This window comes from Hirundo rustica, chromosome 13, assembly GCF_015227805.2.
Source record: "Hirundo rustica isolate bHirRus1 chromosome 13, bHirRus1.pri.v3, whole genome shotgun sequence".
Lineage (NCBI taxonomy): Eukaryota > Metazoa > Chordata > Aves > Passeriformes > Hirundinidae > Hirundo > Hirundo rustica.
In genome coordinates this window covers 917,553-938,023 of record NC_053462.1, presented here as the reverse complement: position 1 = coordinate 938,023, position 20,471 = coordinate 917,553, and the positions used below count along the sequence as shown (strand labels likewise).

Below are 20,471 nucleotides of genomic sequence, written 5' to 3'. Positions count from 1 at the left end.
AATGGTAAGCACTGTGTTTGTTTCTAAGTGCCTGTGGAACACCTCATTTCACTGCTGGGTTTTCCTCCAAGAGCCAAAGAAGGTTTTGCTTCAGGAAGTTCTGAACTTTCCAACTGCTTTTTCCTGTATCCACTTCAGTATAACTTTGTCTCAGTTTTCACTTGAGAAAAGAGCTACAACTCCTAATATCTGGTCAAAAGTAACAAAACCCATCAGCCTGACTATAGACCACTCAGAACATGGCATTTTCATGCAGCGTTAGTCACACAAGAGCAGTGCACTTGGATGACTTGTAAGGTTTTGTTCAAAGCTCCACATTTGGGGCTGTGCCTACAGATTCCAGTTCTCTCCTTGGCAATCTTTTTCCTTTCTCTGCTGCCCATTTTTCCTTCCTCGTGTGGATGAAAGGAGCTGATGAGCTGCAGAAAGCACCTGGAGTTTCCGTGGTCTGCCTGGGAGGGGCGGTGAGGCCCTGGCAGGGCTCAGAGGGCAGCACAGCTGCTGGGTGTTGTCTCCACCTCGTGCCTTGGCCCTGCCCCTGTGGCTGCCGTGTGCCCCAGCAGTGCCAGCTGTGCCTTTGCTCCCAAAGTTTCTTCACTTCCCAAAGTGAATCACTTCTCACTTCTTCGTTTGGCCCTTCCACAGACAGGAAGTTTGCTGCTGGCTTACTCTTCTATCTGACTACAAAATGAATTAGCTTCTATAAAAGATAACTCTGGTGGTTTTATTGTATATATATTGACAGAAATAACTGACATGAATGATGTCTTTACAGAGCTGCAAATGACCAAGTCAAGCAAGAAAACCTAAATCCAACAGTAGAACTAGACTAAATATTGCTCTAAAAATCAGCACTTCAAGTCTGCAATAATCCTGGACTAACCTTGTGTAGTACACAAGCAGTGAAAAAGCTCTTGGTCTGACACTGAACCGTTTGTTATTTGTAATAAAATATCTGACAATATTTAATATACATGCCTAGAGCCATTGGAAACCAATCTGGGATCATAATCTTCTTTAAATCTCTGGAAGATATCAAGCAGAGTTTGAAATTCAATTAGTTCCTCTTTTTTGAATGTAGTTACAACTTAGAAAAAGAAGCTCAGATTGTCACCAAAAATGCTACTCCATAATAAATCTTCACAGGGCTGTTTAATTGAACTGCTAGTTCTTGACAAATTAGTAGCATGCATCTCCATTACATGTCTATTCAGAACATATGAATATATGAATGATATGAATATATGAATTATCAATTCTCTTTAATGTACTAATATTTCTTCGGTGTTTTACATACAGTCATTCTGCAGTGCTCTAAATGACATTTTTTGAGTTTTGTTGATGAAAATTGTGTTTGTACACTCAGTTACCTGATTATGAAAACACAGTTCCAAAAGCAAGAGGATTCTTATTTTAGTTTTCCATAGAATTAACTCTTGAATTGGAAAGCTTTTACATCTGATTTGATGTGTAACTGCTGAGACATTCTGTGGTGTTGCTTCACCAGTCCAAAGTTTCAGATCCTATTAGTTATGAGGGTTTTCTTACCCTCCTTGGACAAAAATACATACGCATGCCTTTTAAAGTAAGGGTAGTTTTCACTGATAAAAGGAATACAGAGAAGGATTAAGTGAAGTGAATATGTGTTTGCAGTATGTAAACAGAATTAGGAGGTGTTCGGCAAAATATCTTTCCCTTGCTGGTTCTTGGGCAAAGGCTGCTATGTGTGCTACTCATCATCTCCCTGCAAGGAAGGAAAGGAGCTGCAACTTTTATGACTCTTCTTCCTGCAGCAGCATCAAAACATTAATTCTGGGGCCCTTGGAGCTCACTGAAAAATGAAATGAGCTGCAGCATTCCCCTTTGCTACCCGGGGGAAAATCATGCCCAAGTTTTTTGGGTTCATATGGTCTATTAGTTCCTTAGAAAAGGCATTCAGTCCTGGGAAGTTCTCCTTTGCATGGTGCCAGGAAGCAGTGGCAGGAGAGGAAGGCTGCTGTGCTGGTGGGCATGCAGGGAAGAACTGAGTATCCAGGGTGGAATATTCTGGAATATCCTTCCAGCAGTCTTCTCAGGTCTGGAGCCAGACACCCTACCTGAGTGACTGGGGAAGCCTTATCTCCCAGCAGAATGATGAGTTCCCCTCACTGCTTTATTACTGTTTCGTACCACATGGAGCTTTTAATTTTTTTGATTGATTGTCTTATTTTACTGCTGGAGTGCTGTGTGGCATATTGCTGGCTTTTGTCATTGGAGTCTGTTTTGAAAGACTGACTTTTATACTGCTTCAGGCTTTCACAGTGAGAGCTGCAGCAAATGGCCAAGCAATACACTTCAGAGTGAATATTGGCCCAAGTAAATGTGAGGAAAACATGGATTCCATCTAGGGACTTCAGAAATCATGAATCATGCTTTCCTGAGTGATCAGCCTCAGAAACAGTGGTAGAGTTGATGGGGATGATCATTGCACATACGAGGGCATGGATTACTGGGAGGGCAGAGGAGAGAGCCTGAGCCACTGGCTGTTGGAGATTAAGCAAATTAGCAAGACCTGCAGAAGGCTATAAAGTGGTGGGAGTGACAGAAGATAACTGATAGGCAGCCCTGAAAGGTGTTGCTCAGTGAAAAGTTCCATGGGTCACCACATCACTCATGGTGCCGGACAGTCGGCTGTGGATGCAGCAGGCACAGCACACGTGGTGTGGGAGACCTGGAAATGTAGACAGACACCAACCAGGCAAGATTGGAGTCCTAAAAGTGAGGATTTGAGTTGCTCCAGTCTCTCCTGAACAGGCTTTTACATTGAGCAGTGCTTTCTGGTGTGCTAACCCCGAATTCTCACCCACTCTGTAACAGGGGCTCCACCTCCAAGGTGGATCGGGGCCTGGAGTTTGGCTGGTGGCACAAAGGAAAACTTCCTTCATTCATCATGAAATAACATTTCAAAAACCTATTTGCTCTGTCTCCTACCTGTGTGTTGTTTGGGTCTTCGCAGGATTGTTCCAACATTTAGTACATGTTGGTCCATAAATAAGGTAAACTAAGCTGGAATTTATTCCAGCTAAGCACAGTCAAAGCCAATAAAGTTGTATGAATATAAGTTTTGAGAATAAGCAATATTTTAAAAGGAAATACAGAAAACATCCATGTGAGTTGCCTACTCTGGATTTAAAAAAAAAAAGTAGTAGCTCGGACTAATTTGATAGGTCTCTGTTCAGAAAAAGAAAACCACAAGCAAATATTAATGGAACGTAGGCACATAGCTGAAGTTAAGCAGGTGCTTAAGTGCTTGGCTGTACAGAAATGCAGTGATTTAATTAGGATTTTGTTACATTTGACAGGCATATCTGACTAGCAGACTGGAAAGAGAGCAACAAGAAAAGCTAATTCTAGGTAAATGCGTCTGGATCCCACTCTGTGGTAGGAGGAGAGGCAAGCTGCATTTCAGTAAGGAGTTTGTATCTTGTATGAGAGCAGTTTGTAAGATGCGTATTCCATATTCCAGGCCTGCAAAACTCCCTGGGATTACTAAGCCAAGTGACTGTTCAAAAATAAAATTTAAAAAAAAAAATCAAGTAAGAGAAGTGCAAGGTTTTCATTTGTTTTCTTTGTTGTTCGTCTGCTAAGTCAAGTGCTGGCCTTCACTTTCTCCACCCGTCGACAGTGAACGAGGAATATGTGCTCTGCTGCAGGTTTATTTGATTGGGGCTTTTTCCAGTAAGGGGTGACTCATGGTTTTTTTCATCAGAGTACATAATATAGTGTATCAGGTTTAGTAGCTGCATTAGTACAATGAGCTGAAATTATTAAATGGATTCCACATGTGATAAATACCAGATTAAAACAGTCAGTAACCTCTCTATATACCTTCCTGTCTTTAATGTTGATAACGTCATAGTAGTAAAACTGTTGAAAAGAAAAAGGTAATGAAATGATAATTCCATGGAAGCTCTTTGGGTATCTGCACTGTGAGTTTGGCAGGACTTCACTAAATATCCATGGCATTTTTAGGACAGGTAAAGGAAGTGGACTGTGAAATGAAAAATTAGAAGTCCCAAAAACTTCTTTGCCTCTGCCTGTTCATCAAGTGTATGGTGGCCATTAAAAAGAAATCGAGAGTTCTCTTGTTCTGTCCTGGATCAGAAATGCCAGTTTTAGTTATTTTAGTACCAATTATGATTGACTTTAAATACTTCCCTGATTGTAGAATTTATGACAGAAAAATAGAACAGTATAATAACTGCTCTGGTTAATTTAAAATTTCAACAGTACTCCCAAACTTGGGGGCACCTCTTGCTTACAGGGTGCGAGCTGAGAGTTTAGAATCATCCAAATGCCTCTGTGATATTTCTCCTTAAAACAGTGAATGTGTGCTTGCTTAATTGTCACTTTTTTGGCTGTCTTTTAAAAATTCCTTCTGTCTTTAAGGGCATTAAGACATTGCTACCAGTATTTTGAAAGGTTTTCAGAGTCTTTTTTGACTGGTGAACTGAAACAAATGCAAACTGTTATTTTGTTCATCTTGTTTTTAAACTGAACTGCATTATCAACTTCGTGTGTACTCTGAAGGTATTATTAAAAGTGCTTTGAAAACTTGTAAATCCCTGTAATTTATGTTCCTGTAGTCTCAACTGCTTCTTTCTGTCCTTCTGGTTTTAATTTGAATGCAGTCTTGTCTGGGTGTGTACCTGTAAAATTGTGTTTTTCCAAGTACAATTTACAGTCGTGACCCTTGGTTTTACAGTGTTCCAACCTTATAGGAGCTTCCTCCTATGCCAAAAAGCCAACTTTGGGTCAAACAGCTCTTTCATATTGTAATTGTCTAATCAAGATTACTTGGAACAGATCCGATTTGGGCATTTTTTAGTTTATGGCAAAGATTTTATAAGAATATCAAGTGAATTGGAAAGGTTCCTTTGTAGACCAGTGATAGCATTGCCTTATTTCTTCAGATGTATACAGTTGTAAACTTAGCCTTCTTCATGACAACAGTCCCATTTATCTAAACAATTCTCCTTTTAGAGCCAATGGCACTGATAGAAACTGAGATAAGGAATACAGATGGGAGGATCTCTGGAGTCTCTCCTTACTCCTAGCTGGGCAGCTCACAATCCCCTTTTCTTTTTGGTGCCTGAGAATGCATGGCAGACATCTCCCATGAAACACAGTCCTCTCGAATTGCCAGTTCCAGGAAAGGATGGTCAAGCTTCGGGAGGGTTTTTAAAATCCTGGCGATTTCTTCCTGGATTTTTTTTCCCCCCATGCTCAGTGTGTTTAAATGGCAGGCGTTGGGGTTTTGTGTTTCATGGCTCTAACTTAGAATAGTCCCTGAGCTATAATTCTTTGTCTTTTGAATTAAGGTTTTAAATTATCTATTTTATTGTAATCTGTAAATTTCTCCCTTGCTTATGTGCTGTCTTTTTGGATGATACAGAAAAAAAGAACTTTCAGAGCTTTATAGTTTTTATATTATTCTGCAGTAAAAATAGTACTTGCGCACTGAAACAGAAGTTATTTGAACTAAATGTTACAGGCTTTATTTTTAGTACTTACTCCTCATCCACGCTCATTTTTTTAGCATGACTTCAGCACCCTTGGTGGTTAAGAGGAAGAGAAGAACAGATAGATCACGTGGTTTAATTTTGCTCTGTTTGTATTTTCAGATCATTGTACAGTCCGGCCGTCACCCCACGGTGCTGCAAAAGCTCTGCCAGTTGCCTTTCCAGTATTTCAGTGATCCTCGTTTAATCAAAGTGCTCTTCCCTTCGCTCATAGCTGCATGTTACAATAACCCTCAGAACAAGATCATCCTGGAGCAGGAGATGAGCTGTGTTTTACTGGCCACCTTCATCCAGGTACGGCTGCAGTGCTCGCCTTTGCTCGCCTTTGCTCTCAGGGTGGGGATCCTCAATAAAACAAGCAAACAGCAGTGAAGTGCTCTCAGATTCTCTGCAGCTCTTCTCAAACCACAGATGATGCCTGCACTTGAGGCATCTAATCACGCTGAAAGGAGTTCAGGTTCTCGCTACCCGTGCTGAATCCGGCTTTCATTAAAGTTACTGCATGGACTGGGAGGATTTGATGTAGATCTTAAAATATTTATTTTTAAAAAAATTCCTGCCCATATAGCATATCTGAAATCGGTATATTAATGTGTTTACATAGAAGTGTACAGTTGTATACTGTGTACCATAGATTTACAGAGAACTGGGTAAGTGTATATATTTTATGCAGAAAATACACAAAACATATGTTGCCAGTCTAATCTTGCAATCTTTATTTTTGACAGTGAGCCACCGAGGTCATTACAAATACTGTTTTGAATAAAGATTTGCATTATTTTGCTTCCCTTTGTCTAAATTTATATGCTGTTTTATCTATCAGATTTTTTGCATGCCTCATGGTTTTCATGCATTTTATTGACTCTTTCCAGTGAATAAATGCTGTTTTCATAAACATTCTACCACTAAAAATAATATGTTTTTAGGAGTCTGTAACCCTGTATCAGTCACCTGAAAGTTACTGTTGTTGATAAAGAAATGATAATCAAACCCCTTTCCCTAATGCTTTACAGCTAGTCCAAGAATAGGCTACATGCATTTGAGAGAGAAAGTACATGAACTAAATATTTACTAAAAGTCTTCGCATAACATCAAATTTGCGAGTGCTGCTACTTTTTATCATTTTAACACTGAAATAATTGCAGAGCAGATTTTTAAAATAAGTTTGGAACTTAGTATTAAAAAACATTCCCCATATAGTAATGAGCTTCTGGTGAAATACACAGCTATATTCAACTTCTTTGATTTTCTTATAGTGAAACTAAAAAAAAAAAAAAATTGCATTATCAGTAAGTGCGCCAAGTTTAGTTTGGGGTTTTTTCAGCTAAAAAACACGAGAGTGGAGGAGAATGTTCCCTATATGAATAATTAAGGTTGTTTACTTTGATTTCTGTTCTGTAAGAGATGGAATGGTGCTAAAATCCACAGTAGCTATGGTGAAGCGTAAGTATATTTCTAAGGGCCAGCAATAAACTAATTTGCTTTCCAGTTAGTTATATCCCAGATGGCAAGTCCGTGTACTGTGCATGCGGGCTTTTAAAGAAAGGTGTTCTGTTAAAATACGGAAGAGCTGTGTGTGCTGTGGTGTCCTGTCACTGCTGGCCTCGCTGGTCCATCAGTGTTTTGCCCATTTTAAAGTCTAATCCCAACTATTGCACATGCACACATGGAGAGCAGCGCTGGCAGGATCCAAGGAATGCTGAGATCCCGCACACACAGAAGGGACTTGCCTCTCTACTTCTATTTCAACTCGCTGCTGTTTGTCGAGCAAATCTCTCATTTGCTTCGGTAGGTTTGGGAAGGACTTTAAAATGTTGCCCCGTGACTAGAAAATGAGATTCTTCCTTTGCCAGGGAACGCAAAAAGAAGTCCCGTTTACGTAAAAGTTTGGTGGTGTGTACGAATATATCACTTAAATACAGTGTGTTAAATGTGCAGCTGAAATCAGAGGAAGACCATTGCTGCATTTTCCAGTGCTCTCCCTACCGAGAGATTTATTTCCATCAGCCGAAGTTTGCATCAGCCTGTTTATTTTTGTTACTTCTGTTTGGAGATGTGCAGAAACGAGCAGAAACATTCAGGAGTATCCACGCTTTGCTGTGTTGTATCTTATCTCAAATAATCCCTTCTTCAGCATTCTGCTGGGTGGAGACTCGAGCAAAGGACAGGGTATGTAGTGGGGAGCTGGCTGGCTGCGGGTGAGCTCGGTGTCCGTGCTGGCCCCGAGGATGCTGCATCCCAGCGCACGACAGCAGCGGGATCGTGCAGTGCTCCACGCTGGGGGCACAGCTGGGCCACAGCTGCCTGCCAGGGCCAGCACTCCACGTTCTCCCGGGAGATCAGCACCTCAGGCTCCCGGCTCGCCGGGAAGCGCAGCCATTGTGCTTGGAATTGCCATCAGTCATGAATCCTTTTCAGAGTGTACTTGGAGTTGGGAGCAAAAATCTGAAACATCATTTGCTTTACAGAAACATGGCTATGGTAAATAAAAAATCACAATAATAACTCTTTCCTAAGATGATATTAAAGCCTTGGATTTTCTCTTGGGTACTAAAAACATATTTCTTGAAAACAAATGTAAATAAATGTATAAAAATCCACTGTGAACTACAGAATTTAAGTGCTGGTAGTATTGTGTTATGGTATGTAGCAAACAAACCAGATTTGTTAATTTACAGATTACATGAAATATTAGTATTTTTGAATGACTGCGAAGACCTTAAAATGTTGGTTTAATTCCTCAGATGTGAGATCCAAAAACCTGATGTCTTTTTCTTGTTTGTTTTTCCCCGTAGGATTTTGCACAGAGCTCAGGCCAAATGGAAAATCAGTTATCTCAGCAGAGGGGTACGTTCCCTGTAGTTGGGTAACAAAATGTGTAGATACTGTGGTTTAAGTTTAGGATCAGCTGAAAAGAAATAGAGTAAATTGCAGCACGATTTCACAGATTGGGGGAGGGCTCCCTGGCTTACATCCTGACTTACACGTACGTGTCTTCCAGTCTGCTGCTCGTCTATCGGGGGTTCAGACTGTTAATCTTTATTCAATGCCATGTGGTATCATGTCTTAAAATGTGATACTGTACCTGCACATATTTAATTAGCTGACACAAAGGCTGCCTTCAGAAGTTTTAGGTTGCAGAAGCTATGCAGCCATGCCAATACATCCAGGGAGCCAAAAACCTCTAAAATACTGTCCTGTAATTGTCCTTTAAAGTTTGTCAGTTTGCAGAAGAGTTGTGATTTTTTTTTCCCCTCAGTTATTATAAATATTATTTTAAATGCAGTCAACCTTTCTAGGCTAAACATTTGAAAGATTCTCAGCTGAGATGGCTGTTACTTGCTAAACACAGCTGAAATTCAAGTGTTGATGGGCATCTGGTCTTGAGTAGCCGTATTGCACATAAATTGCGATGCTCGGACAGTCATTTCTCACTTATAAGAGGTAGAAATCCACCACCACTCACTGCCTCAACATTGGCCAGGAGGTGAGTGGTTCTAGGTCTAAAGTATAAAGTTTTTGTTTTAAAAAAAAATTATAAAATTAAGGTAACTTGGTGGAGATTTTTCCTGGCAACATCAGACATCTCAGTCTAAGCAGCCGTGTGCAGTGTCTGCAGCACCAACTTTCCAGGATTGTGTTTGCGTGAGAATCTGCTCGAGAAACATCTAAAATCCGAGTGGAAAACTTGTTTTTTATTTTCACTCTTCAAACTGGAGGAAATTTTAAACAAAGATGTGGTGACATGTGAGTGTGATTTCTAAACATACCCCAGTTGCAAAAAAGTTGACAATAATAGTGTAGGCAGGATTATTTTTATCTTATATCACTTGAATGTGAAGGATGGTGTCCCCAAAAACAAGCGGAGGAATAAAACCTGAAAGGAATAAAAAAAAACTGACAGGAATAAAACCTGAAAGCACAAACTTCATAGCTGGGTGCTCTGTGGAGGGTCAGACCCTCAAACCTGTGCACTGTGAAGTCCTGTCCACGTCACTGCACGCTCTCAAGAGTGAAAGTTGTGTTTGTGCTTATGCTCTGAGCTCCGGGGAGTCGGGAACACAACTCTTCTGCAGCCCTTTGTGGTAAGAAAAAGAAACTGCTGAGCAGAAAACGCCACTGAGGCTGCCCAGAGTAGAACTGAGGCTGAGCTGGTCCCCAGTGGGTCCAAGAACATAAAGTGTGCAGAGATGTTCCTCTGCATAGGGCAGAGAGCCAGATCAGCTTACAAATGGAAGCCTTTGCTCATCAGATCCTCTGCCCCCGTTCTTAAAGCCCAGCGCAGATGTCCCAAGCTCCACGGAAGTGTCACCCCATGGTCTGAGATTTGGATAGGGAGAGGGGAGTAAGTTACTTAAAGTATCTCCATTTGGCTGCACATTCATTATTTTTGTTTTATTGCCATCTTATCTTAAGAGGGAATAACTTGGTAATTTTATGTTCTGTTTTCAACAGAAAAATTTTTCAGTTCTCAAGATTATCTTGAGCTCTCCAACAGATTCCCCCGGCAGTCCTGGGAAGAAGCTCGACAGTTCTTCTTGAAAAAATAAGAGTTGGATTTAGCTTTTAAATCCCTAACATTGTCACGCTGACCAGTTCCTGCTGACTACCTTCTTTAAAACGCTGTTCCTATACGTTTTTTATATTCTAAATACTTATGCTGTAGATAAATAATTTGCACTATTTGTATAAGTACTGTAGATACTTCCAAGTTCTGTTTTGTAATTTTGATAATTTGAGTTTATTTCGTTCTTGTATCCAATGTCATGATTTTGGTGTTTTCTGCCCTGCAGTGGGACTTGCGCTGCAAGAACTGCTGAAATAAGGTTGCAAATAGAGAAAATATGTTCTATATATCTTGTAATAAAATAACTTATTCCGTCTTGTGTGATTTCTGTGTTAAAATCGTCAGTATGTTTGAATTACCATAAGCAATACGGTGGAGAAAGAGAGGAAAAAAACACTCATGTCTTTCTCGTTAATCAAGAGTCGATCAGAATCAAATCAAAGTAATTCGTCAGATCTGGCCCTGGGGGAAGTTTGCTTACAACTTTTGGGCGATTGAGGATACGTCAGCTCAGACAGATTTTTTAGAGCTGGTGCATTTTTACATCTCGGTTCGGCTCGGGCCGGGCTGGCTGCAGCCTCTCCTTGTTCCCTGCGCGCTGCGGGCCCCGCGCGCCCGGCCCGGCCCGGAGCCGCTGCCCGCGCGCGGCGGCGCTGAGGGGGCGCGCGACGCCCCGGCCTTGCGCTGCGGCGGGGCCGCCGCCGATCCCGGCCCGCGGGTACCGGGGCCGCCGCCGATCCCGTCCCGCGGGTACCGGGGCCGCCGCCGATCCCGTCCCGCGGGTCCCGGGGCCGCCGCCGATCCCGTCCCGCGGGTCCCGGGGCCGCCGGCGATCCCGTCCCGCGGGTCCCGGGGCCGCCGGCGATCCCGTCCCGCGGGTACCGGGGCCGCCGCCGGCGCCGGAACAGCCCGTTCTCGGCGGCCCCGGACCGCAGCCCCCGCGCCTCCCAACAGCTGCCCAGCCCGGCCCGGCGCGAGCCTGAGGCGGCGGCGGTCCTGAGGCGAAGCCGCGCGCCTCGCTCGTGTCCAGCGCCGGGAGAACGCGCGGAGCTCCCGCCCGACCCGGACGGAGCCAGGTAACCGCGGGAGCCCCGCGGCGGGGCCAGGAGGGCGGCAGGATCCCCATCCCCACCTGTTCCCAGCCGGGAGATTGCCCGTCCCGGTGCTGCAGAGCGGCTCCGGCCTGAGGCGGCCCCGCAGCCCGGGCCGCTCCGTGCGCCCCCACGGAAGCTCGCCCTGGGAGCCCGGTCCCTGCGCACCCGATCCGCGGTCCGCTGGAGCCACCCCGGCGCCGCGCTGCCCATCCCCTGCCTCCCGGAGGACTCGGGCAAGTCCCGGCTTCCCCCGCTCCCCTGGTGCCCGGGGATGGGGACGGGGGTGCGGCTCGCCGTGGCCTGAGCTCGGCCGTGCCTGCGGTCCCGCGGGGAGCTGGTCCTGAGCAGTCCCGCGAGGGTAAGGGGGAGGGCACGGGAGCTGGAGCGGCCCCGCCGCGCTCCCGTGTGATGCCAGAGGCAGATAAGGAGTCGCCGCCTGGGTCTGGTCGGGGAATGGATACGCGGGAGGTTAGGGCTCGCCTCGCCGCCCAGCCCCGCCACCCCCAGGGAGCAGGCGAGGCGGCCCCGCACCGCGGCAGGTGCGGGCACGGCCAGGGGAGCCTCGGGGCCACTCCGAAAGGGAAACCTGCGCTCCGCCTCCCCCGCTATAAATAAGCAGCCCCGTTTCGGAAAGCCGATTAGTGCGGTGCGGTGAGGCCGTGCGGGAGAAGCCGGGGCTCTGCCCGCCCCGACCCGCTCAGTTCCGCTCCCGATACGTATGGCCGCGCCGCTCCGTGCCTGGGGTGCCCCTTCGCCTCCCTTCCGCGATTTTTTTAGTTCGTTTTTGGTTTTCTTTTCGTTTAAATCAAATTTTTCTTTTCTTTTCTTTTCTTTTTTTTTTGTTTTTTTTTTATTAAGTCCAAAATATTTAATCCCACTATTCAACCGCTGACTCTGACAATAAATAACAATAACTTACTTTTGATCATTAAAGGCGCAAACATCCGTCCTTCGTCCATTGTTAACTTAACATTATTAGTACTGGTTTTCCCGTTAAAAAGTCTCGATTCCATGTCCCGTTTTTCCAGCGATCGTGCGGGCCGCGGACCGCGGCCCGGGAGAGGCATCGGTGTGAGATGAGGCTGGATGGCGTGGCTCCGCGGAGGAAGGTTCAGGCCGGCTCCGCGGCCGCACGCCGGAGGAGACTCTCCCCCTTTTGTAAATTTATTGTTATTATTTATTTTTCCCTTTCAAAAAGGGAAGAAAAACCGTCCCCAGCCCAAGTGGCGGGCGAGGCAGCCTGTCACCGTGCCGGGCTTCGCCGGGGAAATCCGCGTTTCTTTGGGGAAAAGAAACATCGAAATCCGCAAGGAAGAAAAAAACCAAAACCACGAAATAACCAGGGCGGGGGCTCTCTCTCCGGTCTGGTGAAGGCAGCGAGGATCCCGGTGCTTTTTTGGCCGTCAGTAACATCTTTTTTGTTCGTTTTTAAATAAGAATAATTAAAAAACAAAGGCGTTTGTCCGACTCTCTGGGAGCGGCCCGGGGCCGGGTGTCTCATGCAGGGAGCGCAGGCATGCGGAGGTCCCGCGGCGGGGCGGACGGGCCGCTTCACGTCTCGGCCGGGCTGGGTACCATGCTGTTGGGGGTGTCGGGGAGCTGGGAGGACAGCGAGGTCACGTCGCTGCCAGAGGAGGTGCCCAAGGAGCCGGACTCGGAGAAGGAGACCTGAGGGAGTAGCGGCGGTGAGGGCCCGGCGCGGTCACCCCGTGCCCCGTCCCCCTTCGGCAGCGCCCGAGCCCGGCGGGCCGGGATCTGCCCATCCCCTGCGGCCCGACGGACGGCCCGGCGCGGCTCACCAGCTGCTGGAAGGCGGCGGGCTGCTCCAGGTCGTTCTGCAGGGCGAACTCGCTGAGGGCCTTCCAGGGCGGTTGGTAGGTCTGGACCTCCACGGCGCTGCCTTGCACGGCGCTCTCGTGGCGGATGGGGCTGCCGGCCACCAGCGGCGTCCCGGTGAGGCCCTGCAGGCTCTGCGGGCACACGGGGATTGAGCGCGACTGCCGCCCGAGCCCCCCCACCCAACCTTTCCCTCCCCGGCGGGGAGGGCGGGTGCTCACCGTCTTGTCGCTGTGCTGCTGCTGCTGGAGCTGCTTCATGAGGATGGACTTTTTCTTGTCCTTGCAGCGCTTGTTCTGGAACCAGACGCGGATGACGCGGGGACTGAGCCCCGTCATTTCCACAAGCTGCTCCTTCATCAGGGCGTCGGGGCGCGGGTTGGCGGCGTAGCAGGTCCGCAGCGTGTGCAGCTGCTTCTCGTTCAGCACCGTCCGCACGCGGGTGGTCTTCTCCGCCGCCTTGTGCGCCGGCGGCCGCGGGGCGGGCGGCCGCCCGGGCACCGGCTCTGCGACGGGCGGGGAGGACGCGCACGGTCAGCGCCGCCGCACGCTCGCCCGCCGCGGCCCCCCCCCCGACACCCTCCCCGACCCACCGCCAGCCCCGTCGGGGAGCCGGTACCTGCGAGGTGCGCGGCGGCGGCCGGCGGCAGCGCGGGGCTGCGCGGGCCGCGGGCGGCGGCGCCGTCGGGGGGCGGCCCGTGGTCGGCGCGGCAGAGCAGGTCGCGCTCCCGCAGGCAGAACTGGTCGCCGGGCAGGAGCTGGCGGCCGCAGGCGGCGCAGCGGAAGCACTCGAGGTGGTAGACGTGGTCGCGGGCGCGCATCACCAGGTCGCTGCTGCTGAACGCCGCCCGGCACTGGGCGCACTTGATGCCGAAGAGCCTGCGAAGACGCGACGCGCCGTCAGGGCCCGCGGCCGCGCCGTCGAGGCGGCTCCAGGAGATGCCGCGGGGACGGGCAGCGGCCGAGAATCGCGTTTTCGTTGAGGGAAATTCGGGGGGCTTAAGGGGCTTTTGTACTTTTTCGGGTCTGGGTTATTTTATTTTCGAACGAGCGTCGGCGCGTTCGGGGTCACCTGCTGTAATCCCGTTTGCAGTAGGCCTTGCCGTCGCGCAGGAAGCATGTGCAGGTCTCGTCCAGGGGCTGCCCGCACTCGGCGCACTTGAGGCAGGCGACGTGCCACTCCAGGTCCGGCGACACCCGCAGCAGGAAGGGGTCCTGGATGCGGCCCCCGCAGCCCGCGCACAGGGCCAGCCCCGGCCGCCCTGCCGAGAGCGAGCGGGGAACGGTCAGAGCCAGCAGTGAGCCAGAGCAGGGGCCAGCAGTTGGAGAAAGGTACTTTTTCGTTTTTACATTTTATCATTTTTTCTTACTCTGATTTGTTTTGGTTTTTTCCATAATAGGAAGAAAGAGAAATAAAGATAGACGGGCAGAAATAATGGAAACACGAAAGGAGATTAATATGGCCGGGGGGGGGGGGGGGGGGGTGTTGCGGCTGGAGGTGGGGAAAAAAAAAAAAAGACGGGAAAAAAAAGACAGAAAGACAGAAAGACAGAAACTTGACCAAGGCAAATAAATACAGAAAGACAGAAACGTAAAAGTAGAATTTCAGAAAATGAAAATAAAAGCAGAAACACGAAAACAATAAAACAACGGCTGAGGAAAACTTGAAAGAAATGAAGAAAGAAACAAAGAAAGAAGGAAGGAAGGAGAGAAGAAAAAAGAAATTAAAACAGAATGATGGAAAGAGATAGAAAAACGTCTAAAACCCAGAGACAGTTAAAATGGGAACATGGACACATTAAAACAGTAAGAGACATGGAACCAAAGAGACAGAAAGAGAAATAAAACTAAACAAGAACAGAAAGAAAATGAAATTAAAAAACCTGGAAAGATTAAAAAAAAAAAAAAAAACCTTACCGAAACACGAAAGAGATAAAGAAAGAAAAAGTACCACGGGCAAAGAAAGAAGGAAATAAAGGAAAAGCAGAGGGAAGGAGAGAAAGAAATGGAAACAGCCGAAATAAATGATCTCAGCGGTGCGGACAGCAAAAAGGACACGCATTCGGTAAGGAATGGGTCCAGCGGGGCCGGGAAGCGCTGGGCACGAACGGGAATAGCGGCGCCGGAGTCGCCGCGGGCCGAGCCCGCAGCCGCCCGCGCCCGCCGTTTGCAGCCCTTCCCGGGGCTGTCAGCGCGGCCGCGGTCCGCTAGCCCGCCCGACGGCAGAGGCGGCGCGGAGCTCGACCCGCAGGGTCCCGCGCACGCCCGCCCGCCTCGGCCCCGCGTTTCGCTGCGCTGCGCGCACTTACTCTTGGAGGGCTCCCCCATGGCGCCCGGGAGCGGCCGCGGGAGGAGGATGTCCACCATGCGGGCGGCCCCCTGCGCACCGGCAGCGATGCGGGATGCGGAGCCGCCGCTCCACCACTACCCGCGCGGCGCGGGGCGGGGGCCGCGCCCGCCCCCCCGGGCCCGCCCCGCCGGGCCGCGCCGTGATGTCAGCGCGCAGCGGCGCTGACCTCACCGCGCGGCCCCCGGAGGCGATTGGCGGCCGCGGGGAGAGCCCGCGGATTGGCGGCGCCGAACAATGGGCGCGCGGCGGGCGCGGAGCGGGGCGCACGCCCCGCGGGACCCGGACCGGAGCCGCGCGACGCCCACGCTGACGGGGCGCGCGGCCCCGCGCCCGGCCCAGGAGGCTCCTCCGCGCCCCGCGCCCCGGGCGGCCGCGGGACCCTCCGCCCCGCCCGCCGCGGTGCGCTTCGGCCCTGTGCGCGCAAGGAACGGCGGCATCGGCAGCCCGAGGAGAAGGAGATTCGTTGTGGCTGTTTTTCCTCCTCTGTTTTCTCAGTTATTCTTCTTGACTTTTAGTTCGCCTACGATTTTCTCCTTTAATTTCCCTCTTCCTCCTTTTTCTCGTCTCTTTTGCGTTTTATTTCGTTGTTCTTTTCCCAGCGTTTCGGCGCGCCGCCGGCAGGTGCCCGCGGGCGGGAGCGGGGGGACAGTCCCGGCGCTGAGCAGAAGCGCATCTCCGCTGCAGACACGAAGGGGCTGCCCGGCGGACGCCGGCTTGACGCTGCGCACCCGCGGAGCAGTTACCTGCTGAGGCCCGTGTGCGGGAGAGCTGCCCCAACGAAGCCGAGCAGAGCCGACCGCGGTCGTCGGGGCGGCCGTCCCGGGCAGCAGCCCCGTGATGAGTTGAAATCTGCGGAGAAAAAAAATAGTTTTTTACCGCATTTTCATGCACAGGATTCCGTGCTGTTCCCGCAGTTGAACATCTCCTGTTGCTTTTTTGTGCCTTTCTTTTTTCGTCCCTCTTCTCCCCATGTCTTCATGGGCTTCCCGCGCGTTAGCAGAAACAGGGAAAGCGTTTCAGTGGCCTTTAACTCGGTGTTAAATTTCCAAAGACTTTGCAGCACAGCAGCACGAGTGCCTCATAAGGTCCAGGAAGGCTTATATATGCCGGAATCGAGATTGCCTCTGTCTTGGGGCTTTGCTCCTCTTCCTTCTCCTCCCAACATTTTCATTTTATGCATGGAATTTGACAGGCATTTGCCAACCTGTATGGCTTGGGAAGGACATGGTGACTTTAGATGTTGGCTCAGGAAGGGCAGGCTGAGCTCATTTTTCTCAGAGGAGCCAGGCGGGACGGGCTTTCCAGCTGAAGCACTTGTCTTTTGTGCGAGTCAGGCACCCTGCAAGTATGCAACCCCAGAGGCTGGGGAGGGGAGAGGACCCTTTGGATAAAGTGTTTCACTATTTGACCGGCTCTACCACCCTGACCACAGCCCCTGCTACCCCTTTGAGGACCCCAAATGTTGAAAGCAAGCTTTTAAATTTGTACAATAGCTGCGCGGGAAAGAAGGATGGATGGCATTTGAAGCACCCACTTCAGCAGGGACTTATGTCACCAAAGGATTTTGGTATCCCTGCCCGCCCCTCCATGTGCGAAGGTGCAGAGGCGCGGTGCAGCAGTGACATCCTCAGGGCAGGGTGAGCCCATGTGTTGTTCCCTGCCCGTGTGGCGCCTGCTGGGGGTTGAGGTCTGACTGCTGCCTGCCGCTAGCGTGGCTCGCTCGCCAGTGGCAGAGCCAGGTGCGGGGGCGAGAGGTAAGAAGGCAATTGGAAAAGTTTGGTTGGTTCTTCAAACTGGGGTGACCAAGAGGGAGGGGTGATGGGAACCTCTACAGCGCTGTGGGACAGCACAGTTCCGCACCTGGGCACTTGGCAGAAAAGAGGTACAGAGAGGTGACTTCAGCCTGAGCCAGAATTCAGAGTCCTGGGTGAGTCAGTATCTGCATGTGTTAACAATAAAATGCAAAAATGTCAGAGTGATAGGAGAATGAGACATGTCTAAGAACACAGCAGCTTGGCAGGGATGCTCTGTGTTGCATCACCCTTTCCCACTCGAGGACAGGATCCTTTCCGCTCTCTCAAACCTCCCACCAGTTTAGGAATTAGTAAAGTTACAGCTGAGCCAACCAAACTTTTCCAAACCTATGTGACTGTTGTGCTGCAGTCACACCTGCATTTGAGCAGTGCAATGTGCTGGCAGCAGGCAGGTATTGTTGGACTGAGCTCACTTCACAACTAGGCAGGTAGGAACAGGGTAGGCACTGCTGCACAGTCAGTTTAGTAGCAAATCCCCCAAAATTACTTGCCAGGGAAATGTTGAAAGCCATGCACTTCCTCTATGTGATGTACAAAAAGCTTTAAAATGACTCCAGGTAATGCCATGAGGCATTGAACCAGCTTGATGCCACATTTTATGAACAGGTTAATTGTTGGTTCATCTGAGGAAGAGTAAGGGAAAGCACATCATAAAATCATGGGATAATTCAGTCCAGGAAGCACCTCTGGAAAACTGCATTCAGGTAACTTGGAACTGCTGGGAAGCATTTTCTAGTCAGAGCCAAATGCAATTTCTCCTGCCACACTGATTACTCCTTGCTCTCCTCCACCAGTGTCCAGAGATTCCATTCTCTTTTGCAGCAGTTCTGGCTGGGTTTGGTGCGAGAGCTGGCAGAGGCTGCCTGGCCGTGGGGTGAAGCTGGCTAATGGTACCTCCCACTCTCTACAGAGCACCTCTGGGGTTTGCTCCCAAATGAAAATACAAATTCCCTCTAGAAAGGAGAAATGGTAACTATTTTTTTTTTTCATTTGCAGCAGATTGAAAAGGCAGTAAATGCCAATTCTTTCAGAGCCAACCGTGGATTAAGTCCATTATAAAATTAAAACAGATGGAACGCAATTTCACTTACATTACAAAAAAGGACAGGAACCATCTGCAATAGGATTTAGCATTGCAAAGCTATTGTTATCATGTTACCATTAAAACCTTTGATGAAGAGTTTTCCTTCTTTCACAAACTTGTTCACATGAAACAAATGTTTTATATATCCATCTTCCTAAGATAGTCATATTTTATTAAAAAAATGATGTCTATCAAAAACCCTCTCTCGGTCCTAGCAGAATATGGCAAATCAAAGAAATGTTGTAAAACTCCAACATTGAGACACTGGGAGCTTCAATGTAACAAAATGAGAATTCCCTATCCATTTTTCTTTTAAAAAACATTTCCTTGTGTTTGGGCACAATGTCTGATACTGAAAATAGATAATTAATGAGATAATGGGATACTGCATGTCACCTCCTGTCCAATGGGATTATCTGATGGCTAATTATGGACAGATTGTGATTAATGTGATTATGGATTGGATATTAATCTGATTCTGGATTGATCTAGTTATGTTTTAGTCTGCTCCAAATGGTTAATTGGATCTGAGATAATAGAAATGCAGCTTGCACCAGATTTTGCCACATCAGTTGATGAAGTATCTTTTGATCTGGGTGGGTTGCGAACAATAAATTATTTACAGCTGTTGAGAAAATGACTCTTCCTTAGAATGTAGTCATTCATTTTATTTTCGAGAGTCTTTGAAAACAAAATCAATATCCTTTCTAAAAGGAGATGTTGACAAAAGAAAGGCACGTACATAACTCACAAACAAATGTGACGAAATTAAACAGTGGTTAACCCGGTGGCCTAATGTCTGGTGATGCATTTGAATTGCTATGTGGAGCTTTGGGCTCAATTCTTCTGAGACCAGCAGGGGTTGGGAGCATTGCAGGGGAACAGGGCCCAGCGCTGGGGAAAGTGGTGTTGCACAAGAGCTACTGCCAGCCCTGCTAGTGATTAAGAATCAGCCATGGTAACATGGCAAAGGGAGCCCTTGCCATTTTTTCCCTCCGGATAGGAAGGATTCAGAAAGTTCATGAGTGCAGAAAAGACTTATTGGCCCACCTCCTCTGGTCTCCTTCACACCAGACCATTCAATTGGACACAGAGTTATTTTTCTTCCCCCCTCACAGCGAGCCTGTTAATTTATGGTTGACCTCAGCCATCTCTCCCAGAGATGCATCTGGTCTTGGTGTCGCCTGCCAGTGCAGGGGACGCTGCCCTGCTCTCACATCCTGCTTGTTACCTGCTTTCACTGGAACGGACATCTAAGTGTATAGTTTAGGTTTGACCCCCAAACACTGGATCTCATGATACCATTATCTGCAGGATTAAAGGCAATGGGTAAATTGCAAACCTTGTAGACTTCATCTTAGACTTTGTGACAGGGCAAGCAGGAGGTAAATCAGCCTTTGCCACTAGGTGCTATAAGTGACAGGTAGCTTCACAAGAAGGTTCTCCTCCTTAACAGACTCTGCAATAAAAATATTACAAATCAAGCGGTACCAAAACACTGAAAACAAGGCCTACTGCAGCTGCTGTGTTTACACAAAAGTGCTATTGACTGAGCTGAAACGGAAAGAAAAAAAGGAAAAAGCAACATTCCTTGAAAAGTCCTTAGAGGCATGGAAAAAGCTGTTCCCCTGGAGTGACTGTCCCTGCTGCTGCTGCAGAAATGGCTCAGGCTAGTGTGAGTGGGAATACAGTGGCATCTGGAATTCCTTTCCAGCAGTCTAATGGGCAAAAAAAGTGCAGCTACCCATTTAAAAAATAATTCTGGTACAACCTGTCAGAGAATTTTGTGTGCATCTGCCGTTAACGACAAGGCGAGCTCTGTGCAGGAGGTTGGCAGGCTGCAAAACCCCAACCAGGTGTCTGCACTGGGAGGGCAGCAGAGCTTTTCTCACCAGCATTCTTTCCCTTGCCCTCCACAAACCACCATCACCCCTGGGCAAGACAAGTTGCCTTCCAAGGTAACCTGAGCCTTTGCTTTCAGGAGGTTATGGGGGTCCCGTTTTCCTGTGAGCTTGGTAGAAAGGGTTTCTTGAACTCCTCAGGGGATCTTGTTCTTTTGGGAATATGCAGCAATGTTAGGAATATGCAATAATGTCACTCCCAGGCTCCCTTGTTACTTGACTGCCACATGGAAATTATTAGCAAGAGAGAGTAGTTTTTAAAAAA

The 20,471-nt window shown here is 48.4% G+C and overlaps 2 protein-coding genes across 5 annotated transcripts in view; one reads left to right on the top strand and one right to left on the bottom strand.

Moving 5' to 3' along the window:
* The window catches only part of SCAPER (S-phase cyclin A associated protein in the ER), a 138,915-nt gene extending 128,464 nt beyond the window's left edge, over positions 1-10,451 (top strand). For 3 of the 4 annotated variants that reach the window (XM_040077407.2, XM_040077408.2, XM_040077409.2), the window contains 3 exons: positions 5,664-5,855; positions 8,357-8,408; positions 10,017-10,439. In XM_040077407.2, coding sequence (XP_039933341.1) covers positions 5,664-5,855; positions 8,357-8,408; positions 10,017-10,111 — 339 coding nt within the window. In that variant the 3' untranslated portion in view covers positions 10,112-10,439. Of the gene's footprint in view, positions 1-5,663; positions 5,856-8,356; positions 8,409-10,016 lie in introns of all 4 variants that reach the window. The other variant, XM_040077406.1, reaches the window with a different exon arrangement.
* Positions 10,452-12,557: 2,106 nt separating this feature from the next.
* On the bottom strand, positions 12,558-15,424 carry ISL2 (ISL LIM homeobox 2). The gene is made up of 6 exons (XM_040077528.2): positions 15,367-15,424; positions 14,130-14,319; positions 13,677-13,936; positions 13,280-13,563; positions 13,022-13,192; positions 12,558-12,890 (listed from the first exon to the last, which is right to left on the bottom strand). The coding sequence occupies exons 1-6, from the start codon at positions 15,422-15,424 to the stop codon at positions 12,774-12,776; spliced, it is 1,080 nt and encodes a 359-aa protein (XP_039933462.1). The 3' UTR covers positions 12,558-12,773.
* Between the last annotated feature and the right edge of the window lie 5,047 nt (positions 15,425-20,471).